This window comes from Microcaecilia unicolor, chromosome 8 (assembly GCF_901765095.1).
Source record: "Microcaecilia unicolor chromosome 8, aMicUni1.1, whole genome shotgun sequence".
NCBI classification, from domain to species: Eukaryota; Metazoa; Chordata; class Amphibia; order Gymnophiona; family Siphonopidae; genus Microcaecilia; species Microcaecilia unicolor.
This window is the reverse complement of record NC_044038.1, coordinates 104987067-105005329: the sequence shown is the minus strand read 5'-3', so window position 1 is coordinate 105005329 and position 18263 is coordinate 104987067. Positions and strand designations below refer to the sequence as shown.

General features: G+C 46.7%; 1 protein-coding gene across 1 annotated transcript in view; it reads left to right on the top strand.

Annotated features, from left to right (window-relative positions):
- Positions 1-14499, top strand: part of GRAMD1A (GRAM domain containing 1A) — an 894680-nt gene extending 880181 nt beyond the window's left edge. The window contains 1 exon segment of the mRNA XM_030213386.1: positions 14151-14499. Coding sequence (XP_030069246.1) covers positions 14151-14499 — 349 coding nt within the window.
- The last annotated feature ends 3764 nt before the right edge of the window (positions 14500-18263 follow it).

The window sequence follows — 18263 nt, the reverse complement described above, 5'->3', positions numbered from 1 at the left end:
GGACCGGGTAGTTGCTCTTGTGAGCTCCCTGGGATGGATCATCAACTGGAAGAAGAGCCAGCTGCGCCCGACTCAGTCCCTGGAGTATCTGGGAGTTCGATTCGACACCCAAGTGGGCAGAGTGTTCCTGCCAGACAATCGGATTGTCACGCTTCAGGCTCAGGTGGACTAGTTCCTAGTAGCCTCTCCTATTCGGGCTTGGGACTACGTGCAGCTGTTGGGCTCTGTGACGGCCACGATGGAAGTAGTGCCCTGGGCCAGGGCTCATATGAGACCACTACAGCTATCTCTGCTGCTGCGCTGGACTCCGATGTCGGAGGATTATGCTGTGCGCCTTCCCGTGGACCCAGCAGTGCGCAAGGCGCTGAGCTGGTGGACGCAGACAGACAAGTTGTCTGCAGGATTGCCTCTGGTGACCCCGGAGTGGATTGTCGTCACGACAGACGCCTCTTTGATGGGCTGGGGAGCCCACTGCTTGGGAAGGACAGCGCAGGGGCTCTAGTCTCCTGCAGAGGCAAGTGGTCTATCAACCTCCTGGAACTCAGAGCCATTCGGTTGGTGTTATTGGAGTTCATCCCGGTACTGGTGTTGTAGCCTGTACGGGTCCTGTCGGACAATGCCACGGCTGTGGCCTATATCAACCGCCAGGGAGGTACCAAGAGCGCCCCTCTAGCCAAGGAGGCTATGAATCTTTGCCAGTGGGCGGAAGCGAACCTGGAGCAGCTTTCAGCGGCCCACATTGCCGGAGTCATGAATGTCAAGGCGGACTTTCTCAGTCGCCATACCTTGGAGCCCGGAGAGTGGCAACTATCTGCTCAGGCGTTCTTGGACATCACGAAGCGCTGGGGCCAGCCGAGCCTAGATCTGATGGCGTCATCGGCCAATTGCCAAGTGCCGCGCTTTTTCAGCAGAGGACGGGACCCTCGATCCCTGGGAGTAGATGCTCTTCTCCAACAGTGGCCGACACAAGAGCTCCTCTATGTGTTCCCGCCCTGGCCCATGTTGGGCAGGGTGCTAGACCGGGTGGCAAAGCATCCCGGCAGGGTAATCCTGGTGGGTCCGGATTGGCCCAGACGTCCCTGGTATGCGGACTTGATCAGGCTCTCAGTCGACGATCCTCTGCGGCTGTCAGTGGAGCAGGGCCTGTTACATCAGGGTCCCGTGGTGATGGAGGATCCCTCTCCCTTTGGTCTTACGGCCTGGCTATTGAGCGGCAGCGTCTGAGGAAGAAGGGCTTCTCAGACAAGGTCATCGCCACTATGCTGAGAGCGAGGAAGCGCTCTACTTCTACTGCTTACGCCAGGGTTTGGCGTATCTTTGCAGCATGGTGTGAAGCAGGCTCACTTTCTCCCTTCACTGCTCCAATTTCTTCAGTGTTGGCGTTCCTGCAAGAAGGTCTGGAGAAAGGCCTGTCGCTCAGTTCCCTTAAAGTCCAGGTAGCGGCTCTGGCTTGCTTCAGGGGCCGCCTGAAGGGTGCTTCCCTGGCTTCGCAGCCAGATGTGGTGCGCTTTCTCAAGGGAGTTAATCACCTGCGCCCTCCTCTGCACTCAGTGGTGCCTGCGTGGAATCTCAACCTGGTGCTAAGAGCATTGCAGAAGCCGCCTTTTGAACCCTTGTCGAGGGCATCTCTGAAAGACCTGACGTTGAAAGCAGTCTTTTTGGTGGCTATCACTTCAGCCAGAAGAGTTTCCGAGCTCCAGGCGCTCTCATGTCGAGAGCCTTTTCTGCAGTTCACTGAGGCAGGAGTGACTATTCGCACAGTGCCTTCCTTCCTGCCCAAGATTGTTTCTCGCTTCCATGTGAATCAGCAGCTCTGTCTCCCTTCCTTTTGTAGGGAGGACTACCCAGAGGAGTACTCCGCTCTTGAATATCTGGATGTGAGACAAGTCATCATCAGATACTTGGAAGTGACCAATGATTTCCGGAAATCGGATCATCTGTTTGTCCTGTTTGCAGGTCCTCGTAAGGGTCTGCAGGCTGCTAAGCCTACAGTGGCAAGATGGGTCAAGGAAGCCATTGCAGCGGCTTATGTGGCCGCGGGGAAGGTGCCGCCTATCCAGCTGAAGGCTCACTCCACGAGAGCTCAGGCGGCCTCGATGGCAGAGGCCAGATCCGTCTCCTTGGAAGAGATATGCAAGGCGGCAACGGGGGCTTCGGCTCATACATTCTCCAAGCATTACCGTTTGACTGTGGCTGCACGGGCGGAGGCCCGGTTTGGAGCTTCAGTGTTGAGGTCAGGGATTTCTATGTCCCGCCCTGGGTGAGTACTGCTTCGGTACATCCCACCAGTCTATGGTTTGATCAGCTTGATGATATGGAAGGTAAAATTATGTATAATCATACCTGATAATTTTCTTTCCATTAATCATAGCTGATCAATCCATAGCCCCTCCCAGATATCTGTACTGTTTATATTCTGGTTGAATTTTAGGTTCAAGTTTAGCCTTCAGTTACTTCAGGAGGACTTCGTGTTCAAGTTCTTCTTTCACTTGGATTCTTCAAGAGTTGAGACGAGTTTGTGTTACAGTGAGCTGCTGCATTCCTCTCCCCTCCGTTTTACGGGGCTGGATTGAGACATAAATTCTGCCGGCACTCCCTCCCGCTTCGTGCGGCTGTAGGGCAGCTTTGTACCCCTCCCGCTTCGGCGGTGTTAGGGTCAGTCAGCTCCTCCCGCGGTTGCGGTTGCAGGATAAGCCAGATCCCCCCGCATCGGCGGGTGTGGTGTCCCTCCCCCGCTCCGTGGGGATGAGCTGGACGGATTCCCCTCCCCCACTTGTGTGGGGATGAGCTGGGTTAATTCCCCTCCCCCGTTTCGGCGGTGGTGAGCTGGGCAGAGTGTCCCTTCGTGGGTGTAATTCTCTAAGTGCTGAGTCCTTAGGATGGAGCTTTGATATCGACATACTGAGGAGTTTCCGGCAGCACATGACCACATATAGGGAGGCAAAAGTTTGCTCTCTATCTCCACCTGCTGGTAGATGGACACAACCCACCAGTCTATGGATTGATCAGCTATGATTAATGGAAAGAAAATTATCAGGTATGATTATACATAATTTTACCTTAACATTATTAAATGCAGGCATTATATGGAGCATTAAAAAATACTTGAAGACATTTTGCCATATAACCATTGGTTGTCAAACATTAAAAACGCATTTGGCTAGCCAATTGAATTAACACAAAACAAGCTTTAAACTTTTAAATAAAAACGGAATATGAAGCACTAAAAAACTTTTCCTTTTGCTGTCACCATCAATTTAGAAGAAAGCAATATAATAGCGATATAAAAGATGGATTTTTAAAAAAAAAAATTTTAAACAGAGCAATAAAAGCGACAGTGATGTTGCTGTCAATTTAAGGGGAAGCTTTCTAATAGCGACTGTGATGTTGCCGTCAATTTAAAGGGAAGCGTTCTAATAGCGCTATGGAAAATGAAATTTTCAAAAGAAGTTTATAGACATAAAGCGATAATAACAACTGTTAAATGGCATCGAAAAATGTTAAAAGGATCACTCTCATCCCAATATTGTGTCCAATCATTAACAATAAATGGTGCTTACCTCCAAATGAAGTATAATACAAAGCTTACACACAACAACAGCATAGGTCGTAGTAAAATGAAAAGCGGTACCAAGGCAGCGATTTAAATACAAACTGCCGAATGACATCATTTTTACGTAGAACGTGCATTATGCAATCACATGAGAAAATGTGAAAAGAATTGAAATAAATATGTAGTGTTATCAAACAAGTAGCTTAGTGTTAAAATATTAATAATAAGCTGCAAACCAACACTATAGCAAATATATTAAACAAATTGTGCCCTATTGACATTATTCAAAGCAAATATAATCATAGCGATGCAATCACAAATGCCTGTTTAGTTACACCATTCATCATAAAATAAAAATAATTCGTAATAAAAATAATCATAATATTAAGGAAAAATTAAACTGCATACATATAATCAATTTAGTACCTTAAAATAATTTAAAATGTGAGGAAAATATATTAATAAGTGAGTTATATTGTGAGAAATATAATTTTTAAGTAATTTATGAATATTTTTAATATTTTAAATAATTTTTAATATGGTGATGATAAATCAAAAGATATGCGTATGTATTTAAAATTATAATTAAAAATGAATTTTGTATATTTAAAATAATAAAATGAACTATAAAGTTTTTTGTTATATGAATTAAAATGTATAACTCAAAATAAATATATGTATATATTTTTTGATACATGATTGTCAAACTCCCAAAAAAATTTTTTTTTCTATTACCAAAACATAAACAGAAATGTATCTAGATAATACTTAAATGAAATGGATAAAAAATGTTTTATATATATTAAACATAATGTTCTATTACGCATCTAGAAATGAAGAAACAATTCATAAAAAGATACATAAATGTGCAAAAAGGGAAACACAATATTAAAAGATAAAATAAATGTCCATGAAAAACTTATAGGAAGACAGACAGATCAATCTCTTGATTAAGTCCAGCAGGAGCCCCCGTATTCATTTCAAAAATGGCTCTTTGTTCTCTTTGTAAAAGAAGCAGGTTGAGGTCACCACCACGCCATGGCATCTTAACCACTTTTAACCATGTTTCAGTAAGGCCTAGAATTTGAATTCTCACAAATTTGAATTTAAACAATTTGAATGCCAGATGTAGTAATAAGCAGTTCCTCAGCAGATAAAAGCACTTCACTGCTTCTGAACCTATTGTTTCTTTCTCTATAATATCACTAAAAATTGTCTCTTCCTTTCTGAACACACTACCAAAATCCTTATCCACACTCTTATCACCTCTCATTTAGACTATTGCAACTTGCTTCTCACAGGTCTCCCACTAAGCCATCTCTCTCCTCTTCAATCTGTTCAAAATTCTGCTGCACGACTTATATTCTGCCAATGTCACTGTGCTCATTTTAGCCCTCTCCTCAAATCACTTCATTGGTGTATACAGTTCATTCCATATACAGTTCAAACTCCTCTTATTGACTTACAAGTGCATTCACTCTGCAGCTCCTCAGTACTTCTCCACTCTTATCTCTCCCTACACTTCTCTCTGGGAACTCCGTTCATTGAGTAAATCTCTCTTATCTGACCTTTCTCCTCCATTGCTAACTCCAGACTGTTCCTTTTATCTTGCTGCACCATATGCCTGGAATAGACTTCCTGAGTCAGTACGTCAAGCTCCATCTCTGGCCGTCTTCAAATCTAGGCTAAAAGCCCACCTTTTTGATGCTACTTTTAACTCCTAACCCCTGTTCACTTGTTCAGCACCAATGTCTGTTTTATCATGTCCACCTTAGTAATTCCCTTATCCCTTATTTGTCCTGATTAGATTGTAAGCTCTTTTGAGCAGGGACTGTCCCTTTATGTTCAAGTGTACAGCGCTGCATATGTCTAGTGGCGCTATTGAAATGAATAGTAGAAGTAGTAGTTCTGCTCATTTATTTCTATCCATTGTTCCTGCAGGTCCTTACCACCTCTCTGCAATCCAGATTCTGGTTTAGGCCAAAAATGCACAAGCATTTTTGACTGAAACAGAAACTCGGGTCCTCCCAGACCAGCCAGACATTTGACCCTCTGCCCTCCCACCACCCAAAGGCCCTCTACAGACCTATTTTTAAATTGCCTGATGGTCTAGTGGCTTCTTCTGGGCAAGAATGATCCCCAGTCACTCTTCCTCTCAAGTTCCTCAGCCAGAATGACTGCAGGACTTCCCTCAGCAGCTTCACGAGACTGCTGAGGGAGGTCCCAGCAGCCATTTTGGGATTGGAAGCAGCATAGGTAGGAGCGACTGGAGATTGCTGCTGCTTATTGTGCTTCCAGTCCCAAGATGGCTGCCGGGACCTCACGCAGCAGTCAGGGAGGTTTTAGCAGTACATTATCTTCTCTATCTGCAAGGGTCCACTTAATTGTAGATAAAGCTCTTAACATTTTCATTAACCTCTATGGTTCATTTCCTACTGCTGTGATCCTATGAACAAGTCCACCATGGCTTTTATCTGCAGCAGGGATGGTACCTCTATCTGCAGTGTCTACACAAGTGATTCTCAAACTGGGTTCTGTGAGCAAGGAAGTTGGCAGCGTGCTTTAGCTACTGACACTGGCACTCCCGCACATGCACAGTTCAGCAGCATGAACTGAGCATGTGCTGGAGTATCAGCACTGGTGGCTGAAGTACGCCACTGACCTCCTCGCTGCTCAAGCAGCATAGGCACAAATCTCTTTGGCTAAACTAAATCTAAGTAGGCTCCTCCAAGCCAGTATGAGGTAGTCAGGGGGAGGAGGAAGATGCTGGATCAAGGGTGTGGCAGGGGGTTTTGGGAGAGAAGGGGAGATTCCAGATCAGGGATGGGGTGGTGGGAAGAAAGGAAGAGAGAGGGAGAGACATTGGACCTAGGGGTGGAGGAGGGAGGGAGACATCCAAGATCCTGGTCCGGGGGGAGACCAGGAGAGAAGAGAGATGGGACTCGGCGGCAGGAGGGGGAGGGGAACAGAGGCTGTATTGGGACTCGTGGGGGGAGTTCCCTTAGTGTATGAAAAATTACTTTAGGGGTTTTGCCATTGTAAAAAAAGTTTGGGAATCACTGGTCCACACTATTGCTACCACTCTCTCTAGCCTTAGTGGGTCACCCACTATTTTACCCTGGATGGCATGCAGCTCATATATATTCTTCTTTTTCTTTCCCAACCATATTTCAGTCATACAGTATAGATTTTACACAATGGATTCACCACATGAAGTTACTCAGCAAGACTTAAAAGAAAACTATTCTCTCCCTTGCAGATGTACGATAATCCACCAGATGTTGCTGCTGAATTTTATTATATCTAAGTTTCTCATATATATTTGCATGTCAAGATGGCGCCGAGAGCGGACGTTTGGTGAGATCGCTCCAGCCAGTTCTGCTAATCTTCGTTCTTTCGGGAATTATGCCTCATTCTAAAAGGAAGGGAGCAGTCCGGACAGTTCCCCACCTACTGGGACGTCCACACCGGCGAGAACGGGACTGGAGCGTTTCTTCCCCGCTCTTTTCCAGGTAGTAAGCGGGGTGGATTCCTTGGCGGGAGTATCTGGTGAAGCAGAACCCTCGCCGGAATGTGAAATATCTCTCTCCCCCCCGCCGCTCTCTAAGATTCCTCCAAGCCTAGCAGTTGTGGTGAACCGGGAGGAGAAGCTGACGGACACCAGAAGAGTGGAAGTTGGCGGACCCAGTGGGGTGACCGACTCACCGATAACATCCAAATCTGCTAGGAAGGAAATGGAGGTTAATCTGCGGACAATATGGCTGAAACTACTAGAAATGGAAAAAACCCTTCAACAGTCGTCTGGAGAGGTAAAAACCTTAGGTGTTAAGATGCAAGAATTGAAAGAATCTGTTGACACGATTAAACAAGATTTTTCACAGAAAATTGAGAACTTACAAAATGAGGTGGTTCAAACAAATGAATTTAAAGCTGCTGTGATAAAAGACAATGTGGATATCAGGAGAAAACTTGAACATATTGAAAATCACTATAGGAGATTGAATTTACGCCTGCTTAATTTTCCTAAATTGTATGGGGTTTCCCCCCAAGATTTATTTACTAGATTTCTTAAAGAAAATTTAAAATATCCCTTCCGGTTTCAGACAGTCTGAAAACTCTGGGAGTCACAATTGACCAAAATCTCACATTCGAAGATCATGCGAAAAATACAGCAAAGAAAATGTTCTACTCCATGTGGAAACTTAAAAGGGAAGGGAAGTATTCCGCAGCCTAGTACAATCAATGGTGCTCAGTCATCTAGACTACTGCAATGCCATTTATGCCGGATGCAAAGAACAAATCATTAAGAAGCTTCAAACTGCTCAAAACACAGCAGCCAGACTCATATTTGGGAAAGCGAAATACGAAAGTGCCAAACCCCTAAGAGAAAAACTACACTGGCTCCCACTAAAAGAACATATTGCGTTCAGAGTTTGCACCCTGGTCCACAAAATCGTTCACGGAGAAGCTCTGACCTACATGTCAGACCTTTCAGACTTGCCTATTAGGAATGTAAAAGATCATCACGCACATTCCTCAATCTCCATTAGCCTAACTGCAAAGGGCTAAAATATAAATCCACATAGGTGACCAGTTTCTCATACATCTGCACGCAGCTATGGAACGCACTACCGAAGGCCATAAAGACAACGCAAGACCTAACCATCTTCAGAAGGCTACTGAAACAGATCTTTTCAAGAAGGCATACCATAAGCATTCATCTTCAGTGCTAAATAACAACACTATACACGATCTATACAAAACCGAACTCGTATCACATGACTGATTAAACTCTTTGATATTAATGATCAAGCAATACCACTTTAAACCTTATGCTGAATAGGGTCTCTCTATAGTCGATGACCTAATGTATGTTACAATCCAATTTATTACTCAGGAACCGTCATGCAATACCATAATTTATTCTTCTTTACCATGTATGTATGCACATGGTGTATATTGTAAGCCCACAGGGGTGCTCTCAGGTAACCGACCCCCTTTCCAGCTCTTCAGGTCACCCTTCTCCGTACTTGGGACACATAGTCCTGGGACACACAATCCACCCTTCTCAGTACTTGGGACACACAGTCCAGGCTTCAGGTCTCCAGGTTCCCATCTCTTCTCCTTCGGGCAAAAAACTCTTCTCTACTGAGAGGAAGCTATTTATGAGGTGTCCAATAAACCTCCCCACCTCTTGAGACCTCGCCCCTCTGGTTCCAGAAAGATCTGGGCCTAGAAGTCTCTTCTCACTCCCCCAGCTATCTCTCTGGGGCTCCCTCTACTGGCCCATGCAAGTCAACACTCAGCTAGATCACTGGAGCTCCCTCTAGTGACCAGAATGGGCATTTTCCCGGTTTCCAGTGGGAGAGCGCCCTCTGGCGGCCTCCTCAAGTAAGGACAGACACTGTGTTTATCACATACCCCCACCCTTAAAATATTGCTGCTCCCTCAAATATCTTCTTTGAGGAGCAGCAATTCCTGACTCCCCTAACTCATCTCGGGGTCAGGTTCCTTCTTTCCCCTATTACTTAGGAGGGATTCTCAGGAAGGCTTTATATCCGTGGTTTGCCTTACCACAAAGGCTCTGCTTTGCTCTAGGGGACCTTCCTCTGTAACCCCTAGAAACTCAAAGATCCCTAATCCTTTCTACGCCTTCCTAGGCCTCGGCGTCTAATCTCTTCACCCACTTTCCTAGCCCATGGGTACACCCCCTTCTTCACTCTAGGTTTTGGGTGTACTTTCCTCAGGCCTAGTGCCCTTAGCACTTCAGGGAAACTTCTAATCAAACCCTTTTCCTTTCTACAACCCTGGGCTGTACTTCTTCGACCCCTAGGCCCTGACTGACCTCTGTGGGTTTTGTGTAAGGTTCTAAGTCTCCTTTTCCCTGAGACTTTTAAGTGTTTCCTATCCCTCCCTTTTGGACTAGGATAACCACTTTTAGCACAAGACTCCCCCCAGCCTCTGGGTGATCTAGCGTCCTCTTGGCACCCTTCCCGAGCCGGTGTCCCCTGCCTAGGAGCTCTTTCCTCCCCCGACTCTACTGTGCGGTATCTGGGCCCTAGGATCAACCCTTTCTTCTGGGGCCTGAGCCTTTCCCTCCCCTGGGCAGCCTCTTCCCTTTTCTGCTTGCCCTTCTGGAGTTTCTCACCCCCTTTAAACTTTACACCACCTCTCCCTGTGGTTTTACCAGGGTCCTTCTGACTCTCCCTATCCTGACCCTTACTCATGGGCAGGAGTTGACTGACCCCTCCTGGTCGCTCCTTCCCCTTGAGCTTTTCCTGTAGGGCTACAATGCAGGAGTGGGCTTCCTGAAGCTCTCTTAACCTCCCTTGCCCCTCCTGGAAGAGCACATCAACTGCTAGGGTCAGCACTCCTGCTTTAGACTTAGCCTGGCCTCAGAATGACATCCTATAGTATATCTCCTATCACCTTCTCCCACTACTCCAACCAGAGTTACACCTAATCACACTGACCACCCTTCAACATCTTCTGTCCTTCTGTGACTGTTCTCTTGTGCTTGACTGCTTAAATATTTTAAATTTAAATGCTTTACTTTTTGTCTATTAGATTGTAAGCTCTTTGAGCAGGGACTGTCTTTCTTCTGTGTTTGTACAGCGCTGCGTACACTTTGTAGCGCTCTAGAAATGTTAAATAGTAGTAGTAGTAGTAGCACTGCACTTCTCTTCCATGGCCTCCCTGCATCTTTCTGCCCTTTCTGTGGTCTCTTTGGCTTGCTGTCTCTCTACAGTTAACTCTACCACAGCTCTATCATACCCCTGCTGTACTTCCCTCAGCTGACTTTCTTGCTGGCCCTTTAATTCTCTCAGCCACTCCTTCACCTGGGTCAAACTCCCCCTCAGCTCTCTTATAGCTGTGTGCTGTAGTTTACCCATCTCCTTAATATTTTCCCTCAGGGCCTCCTTCTCTTTATGCCACTCCTGGCGAGCATTCTGGAACTCAGCTTTAATTAGGGACACCCTCTGCTCCTGGTCCAGTTGCAACTTGTCTGTGAGGTCCCTTATCTCCTGCTCATGTGTGGTCTGCAGCTTTGCTAATTGGGTCTCCTTCAAGGCTTGGGTCTCTTTCAAGGTAGTTGTAAGACAGGCTACTTCTGCTTCCCTTTCCTCCCTTAGCTTAACTTCTGTGCGCAGCTCAGCCCTAACCGTGGCTAGCTGTGCCTCACAGCCTTCCTTCTGCCTAAGGGACTCTGCCAGTTTGGCCTCTAAGGCCTGCCTTGAAGCAGCCATCTCTTCCTTACAAGCTGACTCGAATAGTACCCATTTCTGTTCATTCTCCCTCAGACTATTCTCCATCACCTTCTGGGACGCCTCCTGCTGCTGCTGTATATGGCCCACTAAAGTTAACATCAGCCCTTTGTTTAGTTCCAGGACCTCCCTCAGACCTTGCTCCAGGTGCCTATAGACTTCCCCCGGTTTACCTAGGGCCTGTAATTCCCCTTCTATCTGCCAGACACTCTCTGTAAGGGATTTTAACAGCGGGTTCTCATTCTTTTCCCGGGCCTCCCAGTATTTCTCCCTTGGGGCAACTCTCCCTGGTTCCCCACCCCATGGAAATACTGCCCGGTCCTCACCGTAGCATGGGCAGCCTACTTTATCGTCAGCTATCTCACCCCCCTGCTCACAGTGTACATTGACTTCCCCTCCACAATCAGGACTACTCTTTATCCTGTCACCTAGGAAGTTCTCACCTGGGTCTTCACCCCCTTTCCCTTTCCTAGAGGGTTTACCCTTCTTACCAGGACTTTCACTATCCTGCAACTGGGGCTTTCCTTCCTTGTCCAGGCACCCATCTTCCCTCTTGGCACTTTTCAGGTTTGTGGCCTCCCCTCTCCCTGGGACATTGGGTGCTTTCCCTGCAGCGGGTTCCTCCTGACCCTCTTCCCTGCAGACACCTCTTTCCCCTTGGGTTTCCAGCCTACCCATGCAGTCTGCCCCCGAGGAATGGGTCACCTCCCGACTCCCATGGCCTTTGGGCTTCCTCTTGCCTGCCATGTCACTTAACCCCAACCAACCGACTGTAGGATTCCCTATCTCCTCCCAGTCTCCCAGTTCATCCTCTGAACTGCATACTGCCAGATACCACTTACCAACATGGCCCATTTCCCCACATTGGTCACACTCTGGCTCTAACTCTTCTTTTCTCCTCGGGGTCCTGTCCTCCCCAGACACCCCTTCAGGCTTAAACAATGTCCCAACGGTCTCTGAACACAGTCCCCCTCCAAGTCCCAGAACCTGGATCATGGTGTCCAACTCTGCCATGTCCATTCCTTCTGCTGGCGACTTGGGCTCCGGCTCCTTGGGCTTCCGGACTTCTCTCTCCGGTCTGGGCCTCTGGACTTCTCTCTCCGGTCTGAACCGTCTCCGCCTTCCCATGGCTCCGACATCCTCCTCGACCGTCTGTGGGGATGCAGCCTGTAATACAAGAGAAGGATCCCAGTGCGGACTGTCTTTTCCCCTGGTCCTACACTTGCTCTACTTCTTAAACTCGTACCAGAAACTCCACAAGAACAAGCCTTTCTATCATTTACATGAACTGCTCTTCTCTCAACTTACTGGATCCTCCCCCGCCTCCCCTTAGGTACCCTTTACCTGGGTAGGCGAGTAATGCGCCTTTGTCAGCGTTGGCCCCCTCGACGGGCTTCAGGAACCTCCTGGACACCACCTCCACACTCTGGCCACTCATCTGGTCTCTGGACTCTGAAACTCCTCCGACTCACCTCCGGAACTCGACCGCTCCCACTATCCCCACACAGGAGACCTCATGGCACTCCGCTGACTTGCCTCTGGAACTTGACTGCTCCCCCTATCTCCACACAGGAGACCTCGTGGAACTCCGCCAACTCGCCTCTGGAACTTGACTGCTCCCACTATCCCCACACAGGAGACCTCCTCTGGAGACTGACGCCTTTTCCACTTGGCTTCACTTTGAGTTCTCTGGTCCCCCAGAACTGGCCTGTAATCAGCTGGCCTTTCAGCACACTTCCCTGGGGATACAATTACTGCCTGGGTCCAACCAACCCTCTGCTCTTCCCTTGGCTTCAGCTTTCAGACAGTGGTATTCAACTGCCAAGGGTAGCAGGGATCCTCTGACCTCTTTGTCTTCAGGTGGTTGTTCAACAATAAGGTCCCATCTGGGGTGCCATTTGTAAGCCCACAGGGGTGCTCTCAGGTGTGCAGCGGCCCTCTAGTGGCTCCTGCCTGGCCTCACCAGCCCTTTGCTTCAGTGAACAACCTTGAAGCTAGACTTCTCTGTGACTCCGGTGACTCAGGCCTCTATGTTTGGGCCTCCTCTTTCCCTCAGGGTGACCTCTTCATTAACCGCCGGTCCTGGACCTGCCTCCCCGCTGTATCTCCTGGTAACCGACCCCCTTTCCAGCTCTTCTGGTGGGGCCCCCAGGTCACCCTTCTCCGTACTTGGGACACACAGTCCTGGGGCACACAATCCACCCTCCTCAATACTTGGGACACACAGTCCAGGCTTCAGGTCTCCAGGTTCCCATCTCTTCTCCTTCGGGCAAAAAACTCTCCTCTACTGAGAGGAAGCTATTTATGAGGTGTCCAATAAACCTCCCCACCTCTTGAGACCTCGCCCCTCTGGTTCCAGAAAGATCTGGGCCTAGAAGTCTCTTCTCACTCCCCCAGCTATCTCTCTGGGGCTCCCTCTACTGGCCCATGCAAGTCAACACTCAGCTAGATCACTGGAGCTCCCTCTAGTGACCAGAATGGGCATTTTCCCGGTTTCCAGTGGGAGAGCGCCCTCTGGCGGCCTCCTCAAGTAAGGACAGACACTGTGTTTATCACAATATATACCATGATCTGTTCCACTTATGTTATGTTCCATGTTTGTTACCATGTATGTATGCACCTTAACGCAATACCATTTGTAATTCTGTTACCTGGAAATGGCAACCGCCATTATGGCAAATGTAAGCCACATTGAGCCTGCAAATTGGTGGGAAAATGTGGGATACAAATGCTACAAATAAATAAATAAAATTCTGTGGTTACAATCAAAACAGTTTACATATTATTTTGCACTTAGGGCAATGGAGGGTTAAGTGATTTGCACAGAGTCACAAGGAGCTCTGGTAGGAATCAAACCTTGTTCCCGTGGTTCTCAGGTCATAGAACTAACCATTAGAGTACGCCTCCAGACCTCCTACCTCTTTTCTTCTTGCTAAGATGCTGTTACCTTCCCCCGTTGCTTTGCTATATTAACTGGCTACCTTTGAACCATCTAAGATTAATCCCAGGTCTCTCTTCTGTGTGGTAGTTGCCAGTTCTTGCCTTCCTTGCTAATAAGTAACCATTGGAATTTTGTATCTCTTAACATGGTTTTTGCATTGAATCAGTCTGTTCTGGCTCACCTTCAGAAAATCATTCTATTTTTTGGCTGTCTTGGGAGCCTCTTGTCCCTTTGTCCTTGGAGGAAGATCTATTGCTTCATTGAGAAATATCTCTGTGATAGTCCCCGCTTTCTGTCTTTTCCTGGGGTGCTGCCCTTCCCTCCTCACTCAAGAGGCCCCTTCTGTTCTTTCCTGGCCCTAACGTGCCATCTAACCCATTATCCCCTACAGGAAGTTCCCACAGACCTCTGCAGAGTGGGCTGAGATCCTGGAACTACAGAAGCATTTCCACAGTGTGGAGGTGCAGAAGTGGAAGCAGATCCTGAAGGCATCTGTAGAACTGCTGGATGAGGTGAGTAGACATTTCTTCGCTTCTTCTACCCCTCTCTCCTCCCCTGCCAATGCAGAATCAATGCAATTCCTTCCATCTACTACTTTTGCAACTATTAGTCATTTATATAGTAGTACCAGACGTGCCCAGCACTGTACAGAAACACAGAAGAAACAGGTCCTACACTGTGGAGCCTACAACTTAGTCAAGACACTCAGACAAAGCAGACAAAATAACACTTTGGGTTAAAATCAGGAAGAGCATAACAGGGATAAATGTAAAATCAAGTGGGCTATCAGGTGGAATTAATTGAGGAAGTGCTGCAAGATATTATAAGGATGATTCTATAACTGGGTCCCCATATTTAAGTACCACTTGTGTGTCTACCTGTATAGAAAACTGGCACTTTTGTGAATAAATGGTAGCGAAATAACTAAGCTCTGTTCTAAAAAGGAATGTGTAAGTGGCATAATGTATAAATATAAGGGGTGGGAGGAGCATGGGAGATACTGCCATTTAAGCAAACAACTTACAGAATATAAGTGTTGATGCAGAAAGCCATACATTAGAGCCACTGACCACATAGCTTCTAATGTGAGCTTTCTGCAAAACATTACCAACTCCTTCCCTCACCCCATGCATTTCCATAAAGTGACTTTTGGAGTACTGTCTCCAAATGCATTTGTTTTTGTTCTGTACATACCATGACAAGAATGAACTTCACTTCTAAGTCAGTGTATGTTGAGTACAGTCTCAATCGTGAGATCATCCTTCTGGATCTTATAGGGTGTAATATGAACTGGCGATGATGTTTTTTCTACTTATCATTTCTATAGCACTACTAGATGTACGCAGCACTATACACATTATATGCAAGTACTTTCTCTGTCCCTAGTGGGCTCACAATCTAAGTTTTGTACCTGGGGCAATGGAGGCTTAAGTAATTTGCCCAGGATTACAAAGAACTGCAGTGGAATTTCACCAGGATCTCAGGCCAGTGGTACCCAATACAGTTGGGACAATTTCAGTGTCTTTCATTGATGTGTTCCACCCTCCCACTGACAGGAAATATATTGTAGGAAGGTGGGACTTGGAAGTGCTTGAGTGTGGGCCTTTGCTGAAAGGTCCTGCACACATGATGAGTACTTTTGGAGCAGCCAGGAAGAGGAAGGGTGATAGCATCAGCAGTGGAAAAGGAAGGGGGGAGATGCTATACATGGAGCATGGCACATACCTTTTCACTAGTTGTTATTCTATAAGAGGTTATTTACATGTACCCATTTATGCACATAAATAACTAGAATACCATTTATCACCTTCGTACTACCTAAAACTAGGCCACTCCTTATTGAATTACCCCCATAATTAGTGAATAAGCCCTGTTGATAATAATAGAGTGGGTGTTATTTAAAATGCATTAACATAGATTAGTGAATGAGGTTCTAAATTTGTACTTAAGGTAATGGAAAGTGAAGTGATTTTCCCAAGAAGCATCAGTTGGATTTGGACACTTGCTTCTCTGGTTCTTACCTGCTTCTCTAAATATTAGGCTACTTCCCCACCCCATTTTATTCCCCATTCCTTTCTAAAGTATTTCTAACACTCTGTCACATACTGAGCTAAGGAGTTTTATGTATCATCCATAATAACTCTAGGGTCCTTGTCCTGGGTAGTGAGTCCTAATATATTACCAAGCATTGTGTTAGTATAGTTGGGATTATTTTCCCTATAGACATCATTTTGTATTTCCTCACATTAAATTTCTTCTGCTGTTTCAACACCCACTTCTCCAGTCTGGCAAGATTGTTGTGCAGTTCCTCACAGTCTGCTTGTATTTAACCATTTTGAATTTTTCATGTCATCTGCAAATCTGATAAATTCACTCATTGCTCTCTTTTCCAGATTGCTAATGAATATGTTAAAACAACACCAGTCCCAGCACAGATTCCACTGTTTATGGTGCCTTAGAAAAGTCTTCACACCTTTGTACGTTTTACATTGTACTGTCTGAAAAAAAAGTACAGTTTGAAATGAACAGTTATAGAAATAATTCAAAAGTAATTAACTAAAAAAATCCAGTAACAGCCGCCAAGGTGATTCAAATACTTGGGGAAGAAGTCAGGCTGTTTCTTCTCGTATGAAGTGAATTTGAAGCAAAGGTCTAAATGTGCTAACCAAATAACTGCTGAAAGAAATCTGGGTTGAAGTACAGATTGGGGGAAGGCTACAAGTAAGCTTCAGTGTGCTCAACTGTCCCTTGGGGCAGTGTCAGGTTCATCATTTGTAAAATGGAAAGTGTGGCACCACCAAGGCACTACCTCAGTGGCTCTCTTCCAAAGTCAGTAGCTGTAGGCTAAGGAAACTGCTAAAGAAGGTCACTAGCACCTTAAGATTACTTTAAAAGAATTACAGAGATCTGTGGTTGAGACTAGGTAAAATGTTAACTGTACAATAGTTTTGCGAGTACTCTACAAACTTGGCCTGTATGAAATGGTGACAAGCAGGAAGACACTGGGGAAGAAAAGCCAGAGGACATGCTATATAACACTTACACAGAAACACTGAAGGCAGGGTCAGCTCAAGGCATGAGCCAGGTGAGGCACTGACTTAGGGCACCAAAGCTCAAGGGTACCAAAAGCCTACCTCACTGGTCAGCCTTCACAACAGCAAGAGCATGTTTGCTCTCCAACTGTGATCTCTTCTCTGTATGACCACAGGCACTGCCACAGGTTTAAATGTGAGAGCAAGTACTTCCTGTTCTTGTGTTTGTTTGTTTGTTTGTTTATTTATTTTATTTATTTAACACATTTATACCCCACATTTTCCCACTAGTTGCAGGCTCAATGTGGCTTACACATTAACATGGCAGGGTCTGACTGATGTCAGGGGGTGTACTTTAGCCTGCTTCCTCCTGCCCTTCCTGCTTTGACTTTACCTTTCCTTGTGACTAGAAAGCCGTGCAGGTCTTAGTCAGAACGTGCTCTGGCTTTGATCTGTGTTTCTGTTTAAGGATTCCTTTTCCATGCCCCTGTTTGTGTTAGCTGGTTGCAGCGTGTGTGTTTGGAGCTGTAATCAGCTCACTGCCTCCAGCTGGGCTCGCCCTCTCTACGTGCAGTTCTCAGTGGGAAGCCAGCTGTGTGTTTGTTCAGTGGGGGCTGTGCTCCCGGTAGGGAGCTTTCTTTCTGTTTGTTTATTTTAGGATCTCCCTCATGTGCCTGCCTGCTAGCTCAGTAAGTTTAACCCTTTGTGTGCTGTGGCTCTGCCTCTGTCTTCTGGGTGTTCTGTCAGAGATTACCTTTCTCTTCTGTTGTGTCTTTTCCCTGGCTTTTGGCTGGGGCCAGGGTTTTTCTTTTGTTTGCTGCTCCTGTCTCTGGCTTGTAGGGGCTTCCTGTATTTAGTTCCCCTGTCCTGCGCTGGTCCCTTGGGAGTGTGTGGCCCTGCTCTGGTTCCTTTGTTACTCCCTTTGCCTTGTGGCTGGTGTTCAGCACGTGGCTGGCACCTTGGGGTCCCGGGGGGACTCCTGGGTCTCTTTCACCCCTCCCTGTGTGTGTCTGGGTTCCAGTTCGGCCTTGAGGCCCGCACGAGTGGCTCTGAGCGCCTGGGTTCCAGTTTGGCCGCGAGGCCCGCCTGTATGCCTATTTCCCTTTCTTCCTGAGGTACTGCGGGGGAGGGTAGGTTAGGGGTATTGCGTAGCTGGGGTGTGCGGTGGTGGGTCGGTCTCCCCTTGGCCTGGGTCGGCGCTCTGCTGGCCTCAGCCAGGGCTCAAGGGCTCACGACCAACCCAACGGATTACACTCTTCTTCCTAAACCTCACTTATAAAGAAAATAAACGGATGCAAAACCCTGAACTCCCTGTGCTTGTCCAGGCACTGACTCCTCTCTGGTGACATTTAATCAGTTCTCAATACTGTGGCCCCACTCTCTATTTGAAACAAAATAATTTACAGGAGTACTCACTTCACAGCCTATTTCTCACTGTTAATTCCCTATTCTGAACTGTTGCAGAAGGCTTT